Source organism: Chlorocebus sabaeus, chromosome 24 (genome assembly GCF_047675955.1).
Source record: "Chlorocebus sabaeus isolate Y175 chromosome 24, mChlSab1.0.hap1, whole genome shotgun sequence".
NCBI classification, from domain to species: domain Eukaryota; kingdom Metazoa; phylum Chordata; class Mammalia; order Primates; family Cercopithecidae; genus Chlorocebus; species Chlorocebus sabaeus.
Genome location: NC_132927.1, coordinates 28,901,672 through 28,918,237, shown reverse-complemented (window position 1 = coordinate 28,918,237; position 16,566 = coordinate 28,901,672). Strand labels below are relative to the sequence as shown.

The window sequence follows — 16,566 nt, the reverse complement described above, 5'->3', positions numbered from 1 at the left end:
TAGAGGAGACTATTACATATTAGGATATTTAAAAACACAGATTTAATTTTTGGCATTCCATGTATTGCACGTTGTAAAATGAAATTGCTTTCGTATGTCTCAAGTAGACTGTGTGCATGGAAGCATTTACTTCTGATTCTGGGATTGTGCAATTTATTTATATCTGATTTACAAATTAAAGGTCAATGATTAAACTAGATGTTCATTAATTTTGAAAAATTGTGACTTACGCTAATGATTTTAAGATATTAACAGTTATTATAGATATATAGTAAGTATATTGCTTTTATTTTCAAATCATAGCTATTTAGCTATATTCCTTGCAGTACAAGTGCGGAAAATCAGTTGCTTTTGAAACTCTTAAGTGGTTGGACTGTGTTGAGAAATGTATAGTAGAATATTTCTAATTAACAGTAATTTTGGGAAACCTCATAAATCTATATATTTGTTACGTATCAGTGTGGATGCTTTGGAGATACACATGTAATATCTGTTGAATTTTTCATTTTCATGTAGGGCAAGCAGTATCCATGGCATTTTTGCAATCCTATGTTGATGTGGCAGTTAAACTGAAAGGTATTGTACTGTGCTATGCATGCTTATTATTCTGATTCTGAACTGTAGCTATTTGTAAAACTATGTCATGCAAAAAATGTAGAAAACCACATAAAATTTCAGGTTACTATGTTTGTGTGTCCAGGGTTAAGTTAATGAACCAGGAGTTTCAAGAGTGCTTAGGAGCATTCACTTTGATTTGTCTTCATAGAACTGTCTTTAGTAGAACATAGAGAGCCTATGTATTAAGTACTTGTGGCTACACAGTTAATCCAACAACCTTTTTGGTTCAAGTCAGTCATTCAGCAAGCATTTATGAGTGCCTTTTCTGTGCCAGTTACTCCAGTTAAATACTGGAGATAAAAATTTGACAGATTCAAGACCCAGTCTCATAGTCTAATGAGAGATCAAAGATCCCTGTGTTCTTGAAACTGTATAGTTTACTCCTCATGGATGGAATGCTTTTTAATATCCAGGATCTTTTTATGTTAACTATCCTATGAAACCTGATTTAATAGTGGGCAAATAAAGATCCAAGGAATGGACTTTAACTGAAAATATCTGTGCTACCATCTCAGCAAAGACATAGGGAAAAAGAGGGAGGCCTGTTAGAGAGGTAATAATGGATTAGGTGTGCTTAATGTAAGTTCCTTATGGTTAGGCAGTATGCCTTATATCAGCTTACTGGGCTTGGCATATTGCCTTACATTGCAGAATATCTGATTTTTAATAGTTGAATAAATGAATAATAGAGTTTCATAAATTTGTTTCATTTAATGGAAACTGTGTACTGATGTACAACTTATCTATACATTGACGCTTTTGAAAACTCAAGAAATTGATTCCAGATACTCAAACCTAAGTGTATCATTCCTTTTTTTAAATTATTATTTTTTTATTTGCATAGATTATTGGGGAACAGGTGATGTTTGGTTACTTGAGTAAGTTCTTTGGTGGTGATTTGTGAGAGATTGGTGCACTCATCACCTGAGCAGTATACACTGTGCTGCACCCAATTTGTGACCTTTTATTCCTTACCCCCTTCCCACCCTTTCCCCTTGAGTCCCCACAGTCCATTTTGTCTTTCTTATGCCTTTGCATCCTCATAGCTTAGCTCCCAAATATGAGTGAGAACATGTGATGTTTGGTTTTCCATTCCTGAGTTAGAATAATCGTCTCCAGTCTCATCCCAGTTACTGCAAATGCCGTTAATTCATTCCTTTTTATGGCTGAGTAGTATTCCATTGTATACATGTACACCACAGTTTCTTTGTCCACTCGTTGATTGATGAGCATTTGGGTTGGTTCCATGTTTTTACAGTTGCAAATTGTGCTGCTATAAATATGTGTACCAGTATCTTTTTCACATAGTGACTTATTTTCCCCTGGGTAACCAGTAGTGGGATTGCTGGATCAAGTTCCTTTTAGTTCTTTAAGGAATCTCCACACTGTTTTCCATAGTGGTTGTATTAGTTTACATTCCCACCAGCAGTGTTGAAGAGTTCCCTGTTCATCACATCCATGCCAACATCTATTTTAAAAAATTTTTTTTATTATGGCCATTCTTGCAGGAATAAGATGGTATTGCATTGTGGTTTTGAATTGCATTTCCCTGATCGTTGGTGATGTTGAGCATTTTTTCATGTTTATTGGCCATTTGCATATCTTCTTTTGTAACTGTTTCTGTTCATGTCCTTAGCCTACTTTTTGATGGGAGTTTTTTTTTCTTCTTGCTCATTTGTTTGAGTTCATTGTAGATTCTGGATATTAGTTTTTTGTCAGATGTATAGATTGTGAAGATCTTCTCCTATTCTGTGAGTTGTCTGTTTACTCTGCTGACTGTTCCTTTTGCTGTGCAAAAGCTCTTTCATTTAATTAAGTCTCAGCTATTTATCTTTATTTTTATTGGATTTGTTTTTGGGTCCTTGGTCATGAAACTCCTGTCTAAGCTAACGTCTGGAAGGGTTTTTCCAATGTTGTCTTCTTTTTTTATAGAATTTTTATAGTTTCAGGTCTTAGATTTAAGCCTTTGATCTACCTTGAGTTGATTTTGTATAAGGTGAGAGGTGAGGATCCTGTTTCATTCTCCTACATGTGGCTTGCCAATTATCTCAGCACCATTTGTTGAAGAGGGTGTCTTTCCCCACTTTATATTTTTGTTTGCTTTGTTGAAGATCTGTTGGCTGTAAGTATTAGGGTTTATTTCTTAGTTCTCTGTTTTGTTCCGTTGGTCTATGTGCCAATTTTTATGCCAGTACCACGCTGTTTTGGTGACTCTGACCTTATCGTTTGAAATAGGTAATGTGATGCCTCCAGATTTGTTCTTTTTGCTTAGTCTTACTTTGGGTATGTGGGCTCTCTTTTGGTTCCATATGAATTTTAGGATTGTTTTTTCTAGTTCTGTGAAGAATGATGGTGGTATTTTGATGGGAATTGTGTTGAATTTGTAGATTGCTTTTGACAGTATGGTCATTTTCACAATACTGATTCTACCCATCCATGAACATGAGATGTGTTTCCATATGTTTGTGTCATCCACGATTTCTTCCAGCAGTGTTTTGTAGTTTTCTCTGTAGAGGTCTTTCACCTCCTGGTTAGGTATATTCCTAAGTTTTTTGTTTGTTTGTTTGTTTGTTTGTTTGTTTTGTTTTTTTTGCAGCTATTGTAAAAGAGGTTGAATTCTAGACTTGATTCTCAGCTTGGTCGCTGTTGGTGTATAGAAGAGCTATTGATTTGTGTACGTTGATTCTGTATCTGGAAACTTTGCTGAATTCTTTTATCACTTCTAGGAACTTTCTGGATGAGTCTTTAGGGTTTTCTAGATAAACAGTCATATCATCACCGAACAGCAGCAGTTTGACTTCTTTACCAATCTGGATGCCTTTATTTCTTTCTCTTGTTTGAGTGCTCTGGCTAGGACTTCTGGTACTGTGGTAAAGAGGAGTGGTGAGAGTGGGCATCCTTGTCTTGTTCCAGTTCTCAGAGGGAATGCTTTCAATTTTTCCCCATTCAGTATTATGTTGGCTGTGGGTTTGTTATAGATGGCTTTTATTACATTGAGGTATGTGTCTCATATGCCAGTTTTGCTGAGTTTTAATCATAGAGGAATGCTGGATTTTATCGAATGCTTTTTCTGCATCTGTTGAGATGATCATGTGATTTTTGTTTTTGATTCTTTTTATGTGGTGTATCGCATTTATTGACTTGTGTATTTTAATTATCCCTGCATCCCTGGTATGAAACCTACTTGATCATGGTGGATTATCTTTTTGATATGTTGTTGGATTCAGTTAGCTAGTGCGTTGTTGAGGATTATAGCATCTATGTTCATCAGGGATATTGGTCTGTAGTTTTCTTTTTTGGCTGTGTCTTTTCCTGGTTTTGGTATTAGGGTGATACTGGTGTCATAGAATGATTTCGCGAGGGTTCCCTTTTCCTCTATCTTGTGGAATAGTGTCAGTAGGATTGTTACCAATTCTTCTTTGAATGTCTGGTAGGATTCTGCCATGAATCTGTCTTGTCCTGGACTTTTTTTTTGTTGGTAATTTTGTTACCATTTCAATTTCACTGGTTGTTATTGGACTGTTCAGAGTAGCTAATTCTTCCTGATTTAAGCTAGGCGGGTTGTATCTTTCCAGGAATTTATCCATCTCTTCTAGGTTTTCCAGTTTATGCCCATAAAGGTGTTCTGAATTATCTTTCGTATTTCTGTGGTGTCAGTGTGATATCTCCCATTTCGTTTCTAATAGAGCTTATTTGGATTTCCTCTTTTCTTTTCTTGGTTAATCCTGCTAATGGTCTATCAGTTTTATTTTTCTTTGCAAAGAACCAGCTTTTTGTTTCATTTATCTTTTGTATTTTTGTTGTTGTTATTTCAATTTCATTTAGTTCTGCCCTGATCTTGGTTATTTCCTTTCTTCTGCTGGGTTCGGACTTGGTTTGTTCTTGTTTCTCTAATTCCTTGAGGTGTGACCTTAGATTGTCTGTCTGTGCTCTTTCAGACTTTGATGTAAGCAGTAGGGCTATGAACTTTCCTCTTAGCACTGCCTTTACTGTATCCCAGAAGTTTTGATAGGTTGTGTCACTATTGTCATTCAGTTTGAAGAATTTTTAAATTTCCATCATGATTTCATTTTTGACCCAGTGATCATTCAGGAGCAAGTTATTTAATTTCCATGTATTTGCATGTTTTTGAAGGTTCCTTTTGGAGTTGATTTCCAGTTTTATTCCACTGTGGTCTGAGAGAGTACTTAATATGATTTCAATTTTCTTGAATTTATTGAGGCTCATTTTGTGGCCTCTATCATATGGTCTATCTTGGAGAAAGTTCCATGCACTGTTGAATAGAAAGTGTATTCTGTGGTTGTTGGGTAGAATGTTCTGTAAATACCTGTTAAGTCCAGGGTATACTTTAAAGCCATTGTTTCTTTGTTGACCTTCTGTCTTGATGACCTGTCTAGTGCTGTCAGTGGACTATTGTAGTCTCCCACTATTATTACATTGCTATCTATCTCATTTCATAGGTCTGTTAGTAATTGTTTTATAAATTTAGGTGCTCCAATGTTAGGTGCATATATATTTAGGATTGTGATATTTTCCTGTTGGACAAGTCCTTTTATCATTACATAATGACCCTTTTTGTCTTTTTTATAACTGCTGTTGCTTTAAAGTTTGTTTTGTCTGATACAAGAATAGCTACCCCTACTCACTTTTGGTGTCCATTTGCATGGAAGGTCTTTTTCCATCCCTTTACCTTAAGTTTATGTGAGTCTTTAGGTGTTAGGTGTGTCTCTTGAAGGTAGCAGATAGTTGGTTGGTGAATTCTTATCCATTCTGCAATTCTGTGTGTTTTAAGTGGAGCTACTTTAGGCCATTTACATTCAGTGTTAGTATTGAGATGTGAGATACCATTCCATTCATCATGCTATTTGTTGCCTGTATACCTTTTTTAAAAATTGTGTTTGTTTTGTAGGTCATGTGAGATTTATGCTTTAAAGAGGTTCTTTTTTGATGTGTTTCCAGGGTTTGTTTCAAGATCTAGAGCTCCTTTTAGCAGTTCTTGTAGTACTGGCTTGGTAGTGACGAATTCTCTCAGCGTTTGTTTGTCTGAAAAATACTGTATCTTTCCTTCACTTAGGAAGCTTAGTTTTGGTGGGTACAAAATTCTTGGCTGCTAATTGTTTTGTTTGAAGAGGCTGAAGATAGGATCCCAATCCCTTTTAGCTTGTAGAGTTTCTGCTGAGAAATCTGCTGTTAATCTGATAGGTTTTCCTTTATATGTTACCTGGTGTTTTGCATCACAGCTCTTAAGATTCTTTCATTTGTCTTAACTTTAGATAACCTGATGACAGTGTGCCTAGGCATTGATCTTTTTGTGATGAATTTCCCAGGTGTTTTTTGGGCTTCTCATACTTGGATGCCTAATTCTCTAGCAAGGCTGGGGAAGTTTTCCTTGATTATTCCCCCAAATATATTTTCCAAATAGATTTCTCTTCTTTCTCAAGAATGCTGATTATTCAGGTTTGGTTGTTTAACATAATCCCAAACTTCTTGGAGGCTTGGTTCATATTTTCTTATTTTTTTCTTTGTCTTTGTTGCATTGGGTTAATTCGAAAACCTTGTCTTCGAGCTCTGAAGTTCTTTCTTCTGCTTGTTTGATTCTATTGCTGAGACTTTCCAGAGCATTTTGCATTTCTGTAAGTGTGTCTATTGTTTCCTGAAGGTTTAATTGATTTTTATTTATGCTATCTATTTCATTGAATATTTCTTCCTTCTTGTATAATTTTTTTCCATGTCCTTACATTGGGCTTTGCCTTTCTCTGGCACCTCCCTGATTAGCTGAGTAACTAAGCTTCTGAATTCTCTTTCAGGTAGATCAGGGATTTCTTCTTGGTTTGGATCCCTTGATGGAGAGCTAGTGTGATTTTTTGGGGGATGAGTTGAAGAATCTTGTTTTGTCATATCACCAGAGTTGGTTTCTGGTTCCTTCTCATTTGGGTAGGCTCTGTTAGAGGGAAGATCTAGGGCTCAAAGCTGTTGTTCAGTTCCTTTTGTCCCACAGGGTGTTCCCTGGATGCAGTACTCTTTCCCTTTTCCTAGGGATATGGCTTCCTGAGAGCCGAGCTATACTGATTGTTATCTGTCTTCTGGATCTAGCCACCCAGCAACTCTACTAGGCTCCAGGCTGGTACTTGGGGTTGTCTACACAGAGTCCTGTGATGTGAACCATCTGTGGGTCTCTCAGCCATGGATACTGGCACCTGTTCCAGTGGAGGTGTCAGAAGGGCAAAATGGACTCTGCGAGGGTCCTTAGCTTTGGTTGATTAATGCACTATTTTTGTGCCGATTTACCTCCTGCTGGGAGGTGGCACTTTCAAGAGAGCATTGGCTCGAAAGTGCATTGGTGTTGGGAGGAACAGGCAGTGAGCAGGGCCCTATAACTCCCAAGAGTATATGCCCTTTGTCTTCAGTTACCAGGGTGGGTAGGAGACCATTAGATGGGGGCAGGGCTAGGCATGCCTGAGCTCAGACTCTACTTGGGCAGGTCTTGTTGCGTCTGCTGTGGGGGATGAGGGTGAGGTTCCCAGGTCAATGGAGTTATGTTCCTCGGAGGATTATGGCTGTCTTTGCTGTGTCATGCAGGTTGTCAGGGAAGTGGAGGAAAGCAGTCACAGGCCTCACCCAGCTCCCATACAACCCAAAGGGCCAGTCTCACTTCCACTGTGCCCCCACTCAAAAGCACCAAGTCTGTTTGCAGGCAGTGGGTGAATAGGGCTGAGAACCTGCCCTAGGCTACCTGCCTTCCAGCTGCGAAAATAAGTAGGGCTTTTTTTCTTCCCCAACCTGTGGTGTCTGCACACTGGATTCATGCCCTCCCCCGAGTTCTGGCCAGGAGACTTTTCGATTGGTTCAAATTGTTACAAAGTTCAGCTGGAGGTTTCTTTTTGCCTGTGGCCTTTTCTGAGTGCCTCCAGTAGCCCTCCTCAAGGACCCCTTATGAGGTGAGGCGCAGATGGTTTGGTAGGGCACCCAGCGAGCCCACAGGGATTTTCCTGCTGCTTCCTCTATCCGTGTATTTCGCTTTTGTTCTGCTCTCTAAATTGACTCAGCTCCAGGTAAGGTCAGAATCTTCTCCCGTAATCTAGACCTTTAGGTTCCCCCATGGGAGTGTGTGTTCGGGGTGGACGATCTGCCTTTCCCACTTCCACAGTTTGAGTACTCACAGTATTTGGGGTGTCTCCCAGGTCCTGCAGGTGCAATCACTTCCCTCAGAGGGTCTGTCAGTTCTCTTGGCTCTCCTTATGTATTGCTGCAGTTTTGGAGCAAAAGTTCATGATGCGAGCCTCCACACGCTGTTCTGTCTGTCCCCATTCCTTTTATTACCCAACCACATTTGATCCAACTTTTGATTATTACTGAGTGAAGAGATAATTAAGTCTGTAGACACAGACTGTAACCTTTTTTTGAGATGGAGTTTTGCTCTTGTTGCCCAGGCTGGAGTACAACGGTGTGATCTCAGCTCACTGCAACCTCCACCTCCTGGGTTCAAGTGATTCTTCTGCCTCAGCCTCCCAAGTAGCTGGGATTACAGGTGTGCACCACCATGCTTGGCTAATTTTTGTATTTTTAGTAGCAACAGGGTCCAGGCTGGTCTCAAACTGCTGACCTCAAGTAACCTACCTGCCTTGGCCTCCCAGAGTGCTGGGATTATAGGCATGAGCCACTGCGCCCAGCCTCTAATCATTTTTTAAAGAAGCAAATCCTCTTACTTGATTTCATATTTTCCTTTATGCAAGGCAAAGTTGCAATCTACAGACAAATTTAAGTTTTCTTCCTTTAGATTCTCTAGCCTTATTGGCAAATACTTAGAAGAAAAGCAATGAAGAAGAAAATATAAATCATAATGAAGTAGTGATTGGATAATATTCCTCAAGAATATGATTAATTATCCCTCTCTCCACCCCATTTAATTAGACACAAGATGAAAATGGAAAAAGATTTCCTTGCATTCTTTTCTATTAATGACCAAATAAAGAGATTACCAGTCTTCTTAATGCAAGGGCTCAGAGTTGTATGTGTTTGTAGAATAAAAAAGTAGATAAGCAACCCAGGACTTGTTTTCCTTTTCATTCACTATGTTCTTTATAAATAACAATTGTTTTTGGTAATCAGATATCAGAATGGATTATTTTGGAAGTTCAGGGAACTTAATGTAGAAATGCATTGCATAGGTAATTACAATATTTTGTGTTTATGTTGAAGCCTACACTATAACTTTATAAATTAGGAAAATATAATAATACCTTGGGCATTTAGTTCTATCATCTGTCTTTCTGACAGATCTGACTTTGTGGGAAAAAGCCATTTGTATCTCTTAGTCCAAGACAATGAAGAATGTTTTTTACTCTGTCACAAGGTGGCAGCAAATGTCAAAATTTTATACTTACATAATACCTGTATCAAAAATAATCTGTTTTTTCCTTTAAATTAGGAACCTATTTGATATTACTGCATTGATAAAGTATATGGGATGTAATACTATAGGCATCTTAGAATATTAGACTATTTTAATTGAAACATGAATAAATATTGGAACCATTTTACAGGAATAAAAATAAAACTTTTAAATTGATAACTTCAGTATAACTTTTAATGATATGTATCAGTATTACTTTTCTGGTTTTAAAAATAACATCAAAATTTTCCATTTCAACTGTAGGGACAAAGGAATAATCACATTTTTAGCAGTAGTAGACATACTGAGGATGCTTTTTGAAAGGAAAGCACTGCAGCTGGAAGAGCACTATATTCCATACTTGGGTGGCAAAATATATAACATGGCACTTTGTACAAACAAGCATCACCAGATGTTTATTGATGAAATTGAAGCAGCTGTGTTGTCTGGGGTATATACCCTGGGGTTTGTTGTCATGCACCATGAAAATTTAGGAAACGGACACACACAAGGAGTTTAGGAGCAGTTTATAATAGAGAAAAGAGAAAGAGAAACAGCTTCCTCTATAGAGGAAGGGGTCTCCAAGCGGAAAGGACTGGCTGGCAGCGAATGTGTCGAGTTTTATAGTCCAGTTTTAGAAGGTGATGTCTGATTTACATAGGGCTCATAAATTGGTTCAGTCAGGTATGATGTTTACACAGTGGCACAGGAAAGTCTGGTCGACTCACCTTAATCTTATACAAATGGGCTTTCCAGTTGTCTGGGGCCATCTTGTCTGCTCCTTATGGGACACATGCCTGGCAGAGAAGGGAAGACCGGGCAGGCATGTTGAAAACGTCTAGTCCTTAGTTCCTGCCAGTACGTGCAAACTTCCAGCTTGCAGGCTGCTCTTTGTTAGAAAAAGATTTGGGGCTGCTTTTCATTAAAAAGAAAAACCTTACCGAGGACTCCCATACCCTTGCTATCTGCCTAAGTGATTTCTTCTTAACTCCTGTATCAAAATGATTAAAACAAGGATAAGAGAACTTTGATAGGAATTAACTTAGCAGGTCTGATTTGGGAAGAAATAAGGATTTATATTTGTTTATATGCTCATACAAAATTCAAGTATTAATATCCTTTAATGTAAGAATTTAAAATTTGTGAAGAAATATCAATGTACATTTTACACATTTTTACTGGGTACATACTGTGTAATAGACACTGTGCTAGGCAGTGGGTATATAGTGGTGAATAAGACAACGGCCGGGCGCCATGGCTCATGCCTGTAATCCCAGCACTTTGGAAGGCTGAGGCAGGCAGATCACGAGGCCAGGAGATCAGGACCATCCTAGGTGAAATCCCATCTCTACTAAAAAATAGAAAAAATTAGCTGGGCATGGTGCTGGGCACCTGTAGTCTCAGCTACTTGGGAGGCTGAGGCAGGAGAATGGCGTGAACCTGGGAGGCAGAGCTTGCAGTGAGCCGAGATTGCTCCAGCCTGGGCTACAGAGTGAGACTCTGTCTCAAAAAAAAAAAAAAAATTTAAAATTAAAATTAAAAAAATTTGGTGATAAAATATTAAAATATCACATTCACAATGTTAATCATATTAAGTTACATTTAGACTATATTCTAAATTGATACACAAAGATTCCTTCTTTGATCTAGTATGATACTAAATTTTATTTTTTATTAGAATTTATTCTTTTGAGTTGTATGGTGCTTATTTTATTTAGCATTGGATCTCTTTCCACACAGCGATTTATAATATTTTAGATAACTTTACACGTTTTATTATAGAGCAAGTAGGAATTTCTGTTTGAGATTCTACTATGTGTTTTCTTAGGCTGAAAAGAAATTATAATATTTAGACAGGTTAGGTGTCTGAAGTCCTATGTGAGTTTCACATATGTCATTTATTCACATGCATATTTAAGGTGCTGCAGGTGCTGGAAAATCAGTGATAAATAAACAGACACAGTCCCTGCTCTCACAGAGTTGTCTTGGTAGAGACACATTAATCAGATAATGAATAGTATATAATTACATAAGGAGATAAGGAAAGGAGCATGGTTCTATAATAGCATATGTCAAGGGAACCTGATGTAGATCAGTGTGTCAGAGAAGGCTTCCTTGAAGTTGTACATGGTGAGAAGGATTTAAACTCTGCAAAGGTTGGTGGGGGTAAGCTGGTACCAAAACAGATTTGAGTTTTGAAAAGATATCTCTAGTATTAGTGTAGAGACACTGAATTCAAGGAGATGAATTAGAAGCCTATTGTAGTTATCCAGGAGATACAACAACTTGAGTAGTGGCAGTGAAGAGAAATGGACAGTAATTAGAGATACTAAAAATTTAGGTGGTAAAATTGAAAGAACATGCTGATTAATTAATAGGCATGAAGGACTTGGGAATGGGGAGGTATGAAAGATGAAGCTTTGTGTTTTTGAGTTGCACAAGAGCAGCAACATTTACCAACAAACACAGAAAAGAAACCATATATGGTTTTAGACTTGTTGAGTTTGAGGAGGTTTCCATTCAAAGGAAAACAGAATATAGTAAGGATACATGGGTCTTTTGGAACTACAAGGAGTTTGGGCCAAAGACATAAATACAGGATTCATTAGATTATCTGTGGTTATTGAGGTTGTGTAGGAAGACAGTGAAGAAAAACAAGAGAAGGCAGCTTAAGCTGAGCCTTGAAGGACTCCCAACTCTACTGGCTGAAGAGCCTACAAAAGGGAACAAAGAGGAGAAACTGGAAAGGAAGGGAAAAGGCCAATAGGGGATGGTGTTGCAAAGATCAAGGCAAGAGAGTGTTTAAGCAGGAGTGTTTCATGCTGAGAGGTTAAAATAAGAATGGTATAGAAAAATATTGAAAATCCTAAGCAAATGCATTTTCTACAATTAGTAATTACAAATGTGCATTTTCCTTTTATTTAGGCACATCTACTATGCTTCTTACTAGAATAAACTGTGCAGATTGGTCTGATGTATGTACTAAGCAAAATGTTACTGAATTTCCTATTGTAAAGATGTACAAGAAAGGGGAGAACCCAGTATCTTACGCTGGAATGTTAGGTACCAAAGATCTCCTAAAATTTATCCAGCTGTAAGTATTCAGCTTCATTATAAGATCTTTAAATGTTTAGGTCTTTAGAAGTTCTAATTCTCAGACTTTGCTAACACTTTAAATAGGTTAAGGAGGATACTAGAATTGAGATCACAAAATAAATATTCATGAGAGTCTATGTACATTTCGTCACTTTTGGGGAGACAGTAATTTTGTTTAATGAGTCTGATTTTCTTTAAGAATAATATTTAATTTTCTATATTTTGTAAGATATTTATCCTATGTAATATATTGTTTGCTATGTTTAGTATGCTTTTTTTTTACAAACTGAAAATATCTTTAAAAATTAATTTTTAATATAGCTATATATTTATCCAGCAATAGGATTTCATATCCAGTGAATATAACATCGATTCAAGAAGCAGAAGAATATTTAAGTGGGGAATTATATAAAGACCTGATCTCCTATTCTAGTGTGTCAGTACTGGGACTATTTAGTCCAACCATGACAACAGGTAAGTAGAGCTGAGCTTTTAAATTATACAGTACAGTATATCATTGCTTGCTAGTTTTATTTTTTAAGAATATCTTTTTAAATTATAGAGAATTTCAAAATTATGGAGAAGTTTGAAGAAAAATAAAATACTGTAAGCTGATTATTCAAAGACAATGTTAAATTTTGTTGTAATTTCTTCCATCTTTTTTCTGTGTACCTACATATTGCATATTTATGTATGTTTTAACATAATTGGGCTAAAGCTGTGTATCTAGGTTAGAATCTTGTTTTTTTTTTTGAAACGGAGTCTTGCTCTGTCACCAAGCTGGTGTGCAGTGGCGTGATCTCGGCTCACTGCGACCTCTGCCTTCTGGGTTCAAGTGATTTTCCTGCCTCAGCCTCCCGAGTAGCTGGGACTACAGTTGTGCACCACTATGCCCAGCTAATTTTTGTGTTTTTAGTAGAGACGGGGTTTCACCATGTTGGCCAGGATGGTCTCGATTTCTTGACCTCGTGATCTGCCTGCCTTGGCCTCCCAGAGTGGTGGAATTACAGGCATGAGCCACCGTGCCCAGCCAGAAACCTGTTTCTATTTAACATTACAGTGATGTATTGATATTCTTCATGAACGTTATGGCTGCATAATATTTGGTGAATATATATATATCAAAATGTATTTAAATTTTTTTTTTTTTTTTTTTTTTTGAGACAAGGTCTTGCTCTGGCACCTAGGCTGGAGTGCAATGGCGTGATCTCAGCTCACTGCACCCTCCGCTTCCAGGGCTCAAGCAATCCTCCCACCTCAACCTCCTGAGTAGCTGGGACCACAGACATGTGCCACCATGCCTGGCTAATTTTTTGTGTTTTTTTAGAGACGGGATTTCACCATGTTGCCCAGGCTGGTCTTTAACTTCTGAGCTCAAGCTATCCACGCACCTTGGCCTGCCAAAGTGTTGGGATTACAGATGTGAGCCACCACACCTGGCCTTTTTTAACTGTTTACAAACAGTATTTGTACTGTTTTCTTTTTTTTTTTCCTTCCGTATATGAAGAATATTTTTGAGGCTTTGTATGGATTTTAGACTATATAATGAGTTTAGATTCCCAGTAGAATAACTATGCCTTCTGTAAATTGTAAGTTGTATACATTACTCATTGGTTTTTTTTTGAGACAGGGTCTCTCCCTATTGCCCAAGTTGGGGTGCAGTGGCACAATCACAGCTCACTGCAGCCTCAACCTCCTGGGCTTAAGTGATCCTCCCACCTCAGCCTCCTGAGTAGCTAGGATTATAGACATGTGCCACCATGCTCACTAATTTTTAAATTTTTTGTAAAGACGAGATCTCCCTGTGTTGCCCAGGCTGCTCTCAAACTCCTGGGCTCAAGCAGTCTTCCTACCTTGGCCTTCCAAAGTGCTGGTAGTAAGGCATGAGCCACTGTGCTTGCCCACTCATTTTTTTAAATGGGGTTTTACTGTTTGTCTAATGAATTGGTATGAGACCTTTGTACATTAAGGATATTAAGCTTTTGTCATTTTGTTCCAGTTATTTTCCCTCAGTTTGTTATTTGTTCTTTAGCTTTGTTTAATGATAATTTTATGTATCACATTTAAAATTTTTTTAATCTATTGACTTTAAGATTTTTTCCATTGCTTTTAGCTATAAAAAAAGCCTATCATTTTTGTCACCTAATATTCACTTGTATTTTTTCTTGCTTTAATTTACAGTATTTTCTTATTTTAATTTGTCTTGCTTTGTCTATTTTTTAAAAAAATTTTTAATAAAATACACGTAACATAAAATTTACCATCTTACCTGTTTTTAAGTGTCTATTTTACAAGTATTAAGTATATTCACATTGTTGTACAACTAATCTCCAGAATATTTTCATCTTGCAAAACTGAAACTCTATACCCATTAAACAACAGCTTTTCATTTTATCCTCCTCCCAGGCCCTGGTAACCACCGCTCTACTTTCTGTTTATATGAGTCTGGCTACTCTATGTACCTCATACAGATGGAATCATGCAGTATTTGTCTTTTTCTGACTGGCTTATATCACTTAGCATAATGTCTTCAGGGTTCATCTATATTGTAGTATGTGTCAGAGTTTCCTTCCAATTTTAGGCTGACTACTACTCCATTGTATGTATATATCTTATTTTGTTTATGCGTTTATCCATTAATGAATTTTTGGGTTACTTCTACCTCTTGGCTGTTGTGAATAATGCTGTTGTGAACATTGGTATGGAAATATCTCTCTGGGACTCTGCTTTCAATTATTTTGGGTATATACCAAGAAGTGGAATTGCTGGGTCATATGGTAATTCTGTTTTTAATTTTTGAGGAACCGCAGTACTATTTTCCACCCTGGCTGCATCATTTTACATTCCTACCAGCGGTGTACAAGGGTTCCAATGACTTTAACATCCTTGCCAATACTCGTTATTTTACTTTATTTTTTATGATAGCCATCCTAATGGGCATGAGGTGATATCTTGTGGCTTTGATTTGCATTTCCCAAACGATTAGTGATGTTGAGCATCTTTTCATTATGCTTGTTGGTCATTTGTATATATTCTTTGGAGAAATGTCTGTAACTCCTTTGCCTATTTTTTAATTGGGTTATTTATTTTTTGTTGTTGTTGCAGAAATTATATATTTTGGATATTATCCTTTATCAAAGTTTTGACTCATAAATATTTTCTCTCATTTCATAGGTTGCTTTTTTACTCTGTTGATTGTGATTTTTTTCCCTTTTTTAAAAGTTTTCAACCCTTTAGATATTTTAGTGCATGGGATGAGCATAGGTGCCAACTTGATTTTTTTCCTAATAGTAACGTTTATCATTTTTTTCCTCCTGTATATGTGATTTCACCATCACCATATTAAGTCCTTATCTATATGTGTGTGTGTGTAATATATATGTCTAATTGTTTTCTATTTTATTCACTTTACCTATTGATACTATAATCTATTCGTTTTATAATGCACGTTGAATATATAATCAAGTCTCTGATTTGTCTTTTTAAATATTTTCTTGTTTTTTTTCTGTTGACTCTTCTAGGTGAACATTAGTAATTTATACTTATTCTCTTAACTGATTTGGATATCTGCTGCTTGTTTTATGCTTCATTGCTGTTTCTTTAGTTTTTCTTTATTTTTTAAAATATGGTGTCTACTTCTTTTGCTTGTATTTTCTCCAGGACTAGAGAAAATGTTCCCCAAGAACATATTTGAACCTATAAAGTTAAAGATCATTTCAATGATTTTGACTCCCTCTTGTGGAAGATTCTTTTAATTTCTTTTTTTTTTTAAGTCTTGCTTTTTTTTTTTTTTTTTTTTTTTAAGACAGAGTCTTGTTCTGTCATCCAGGTTGGAGTGCAATGGCGTGATCTCAGCTCACTGCAACCTCTGCCTCCCAGGTTCATGCGATTCTCCTGTCTCAGCCTCCCAAGTTGCTGGGACTACAGGCATGTGCCACCATGCCTGGCTAATTTTTGTATTTTTAGTAGAGATTGGGTTCTATGTTTTTTTTTGTTTGTATGCCATGGTTTCATGTAATGGACTCATATTAGCTTTATTGCTGAGCAATTTATTTATTTATTGCATCATACATAATAAAATGTTGGAAATCTTTTAAAGAAAATCCTTGCATTCACTTTTCCAACATTTTATTATGAACTTTTTCAAGCATACAGCAAAGTTGGAAGAATTGTACAGTAAACACCCATATACTCACCACCTAGATTCCACCATTAACATTTAATATTTGCTTTAGTACCTACCTGTATATCTTTCTATTTATTAATTCATCTTATTTTTGATGCAATTCAAATTAATGTTTTTGCATTCAGCTTTGATATGCTTATAACAATTATTTTTACTTTGACAGTTTTACGTGGCAGCATAAACTATAGTATTTTTTAAATATCACAACTTCTCTTTTCTTAGACCCTTACTCTTTATCTCTTGCTTCACAGGAATGTGTCTTTTAATAAGTTTT

General features: G+C 36.8%; 1 protein-coding gene across 3 annotated transcripts in view; it reads left to right on the top strand.

Annotated features, from left to right (window-relative positions):
• Nucleotides 1–16,566, top strand: part of TXNDC16 (thioredoxin domain containing 16) — a 126,244-nt gene that overhangs the window by 58,931 nt on the left and 50,747 nt on the right. For all 3 annotated transcript variants that reach the window (XM_007986702.3, XM_007986701.3, XM_073010994.1), the window contains exons 14-16: nt 517–576; nt 11,936–12,104; nt 12,444–12,580. In XM_007986702.3, the coding sequence (XP_007984893.2) occupies nt 517–576; nt 11,936–12,104; nt 12,444–12,580 (366 nt within the window). The remainder of the gene's footprint in view (nt 1–516; nt 577–11,935; nt 12,105–12,443; nt 12,581–16,566) is intronic.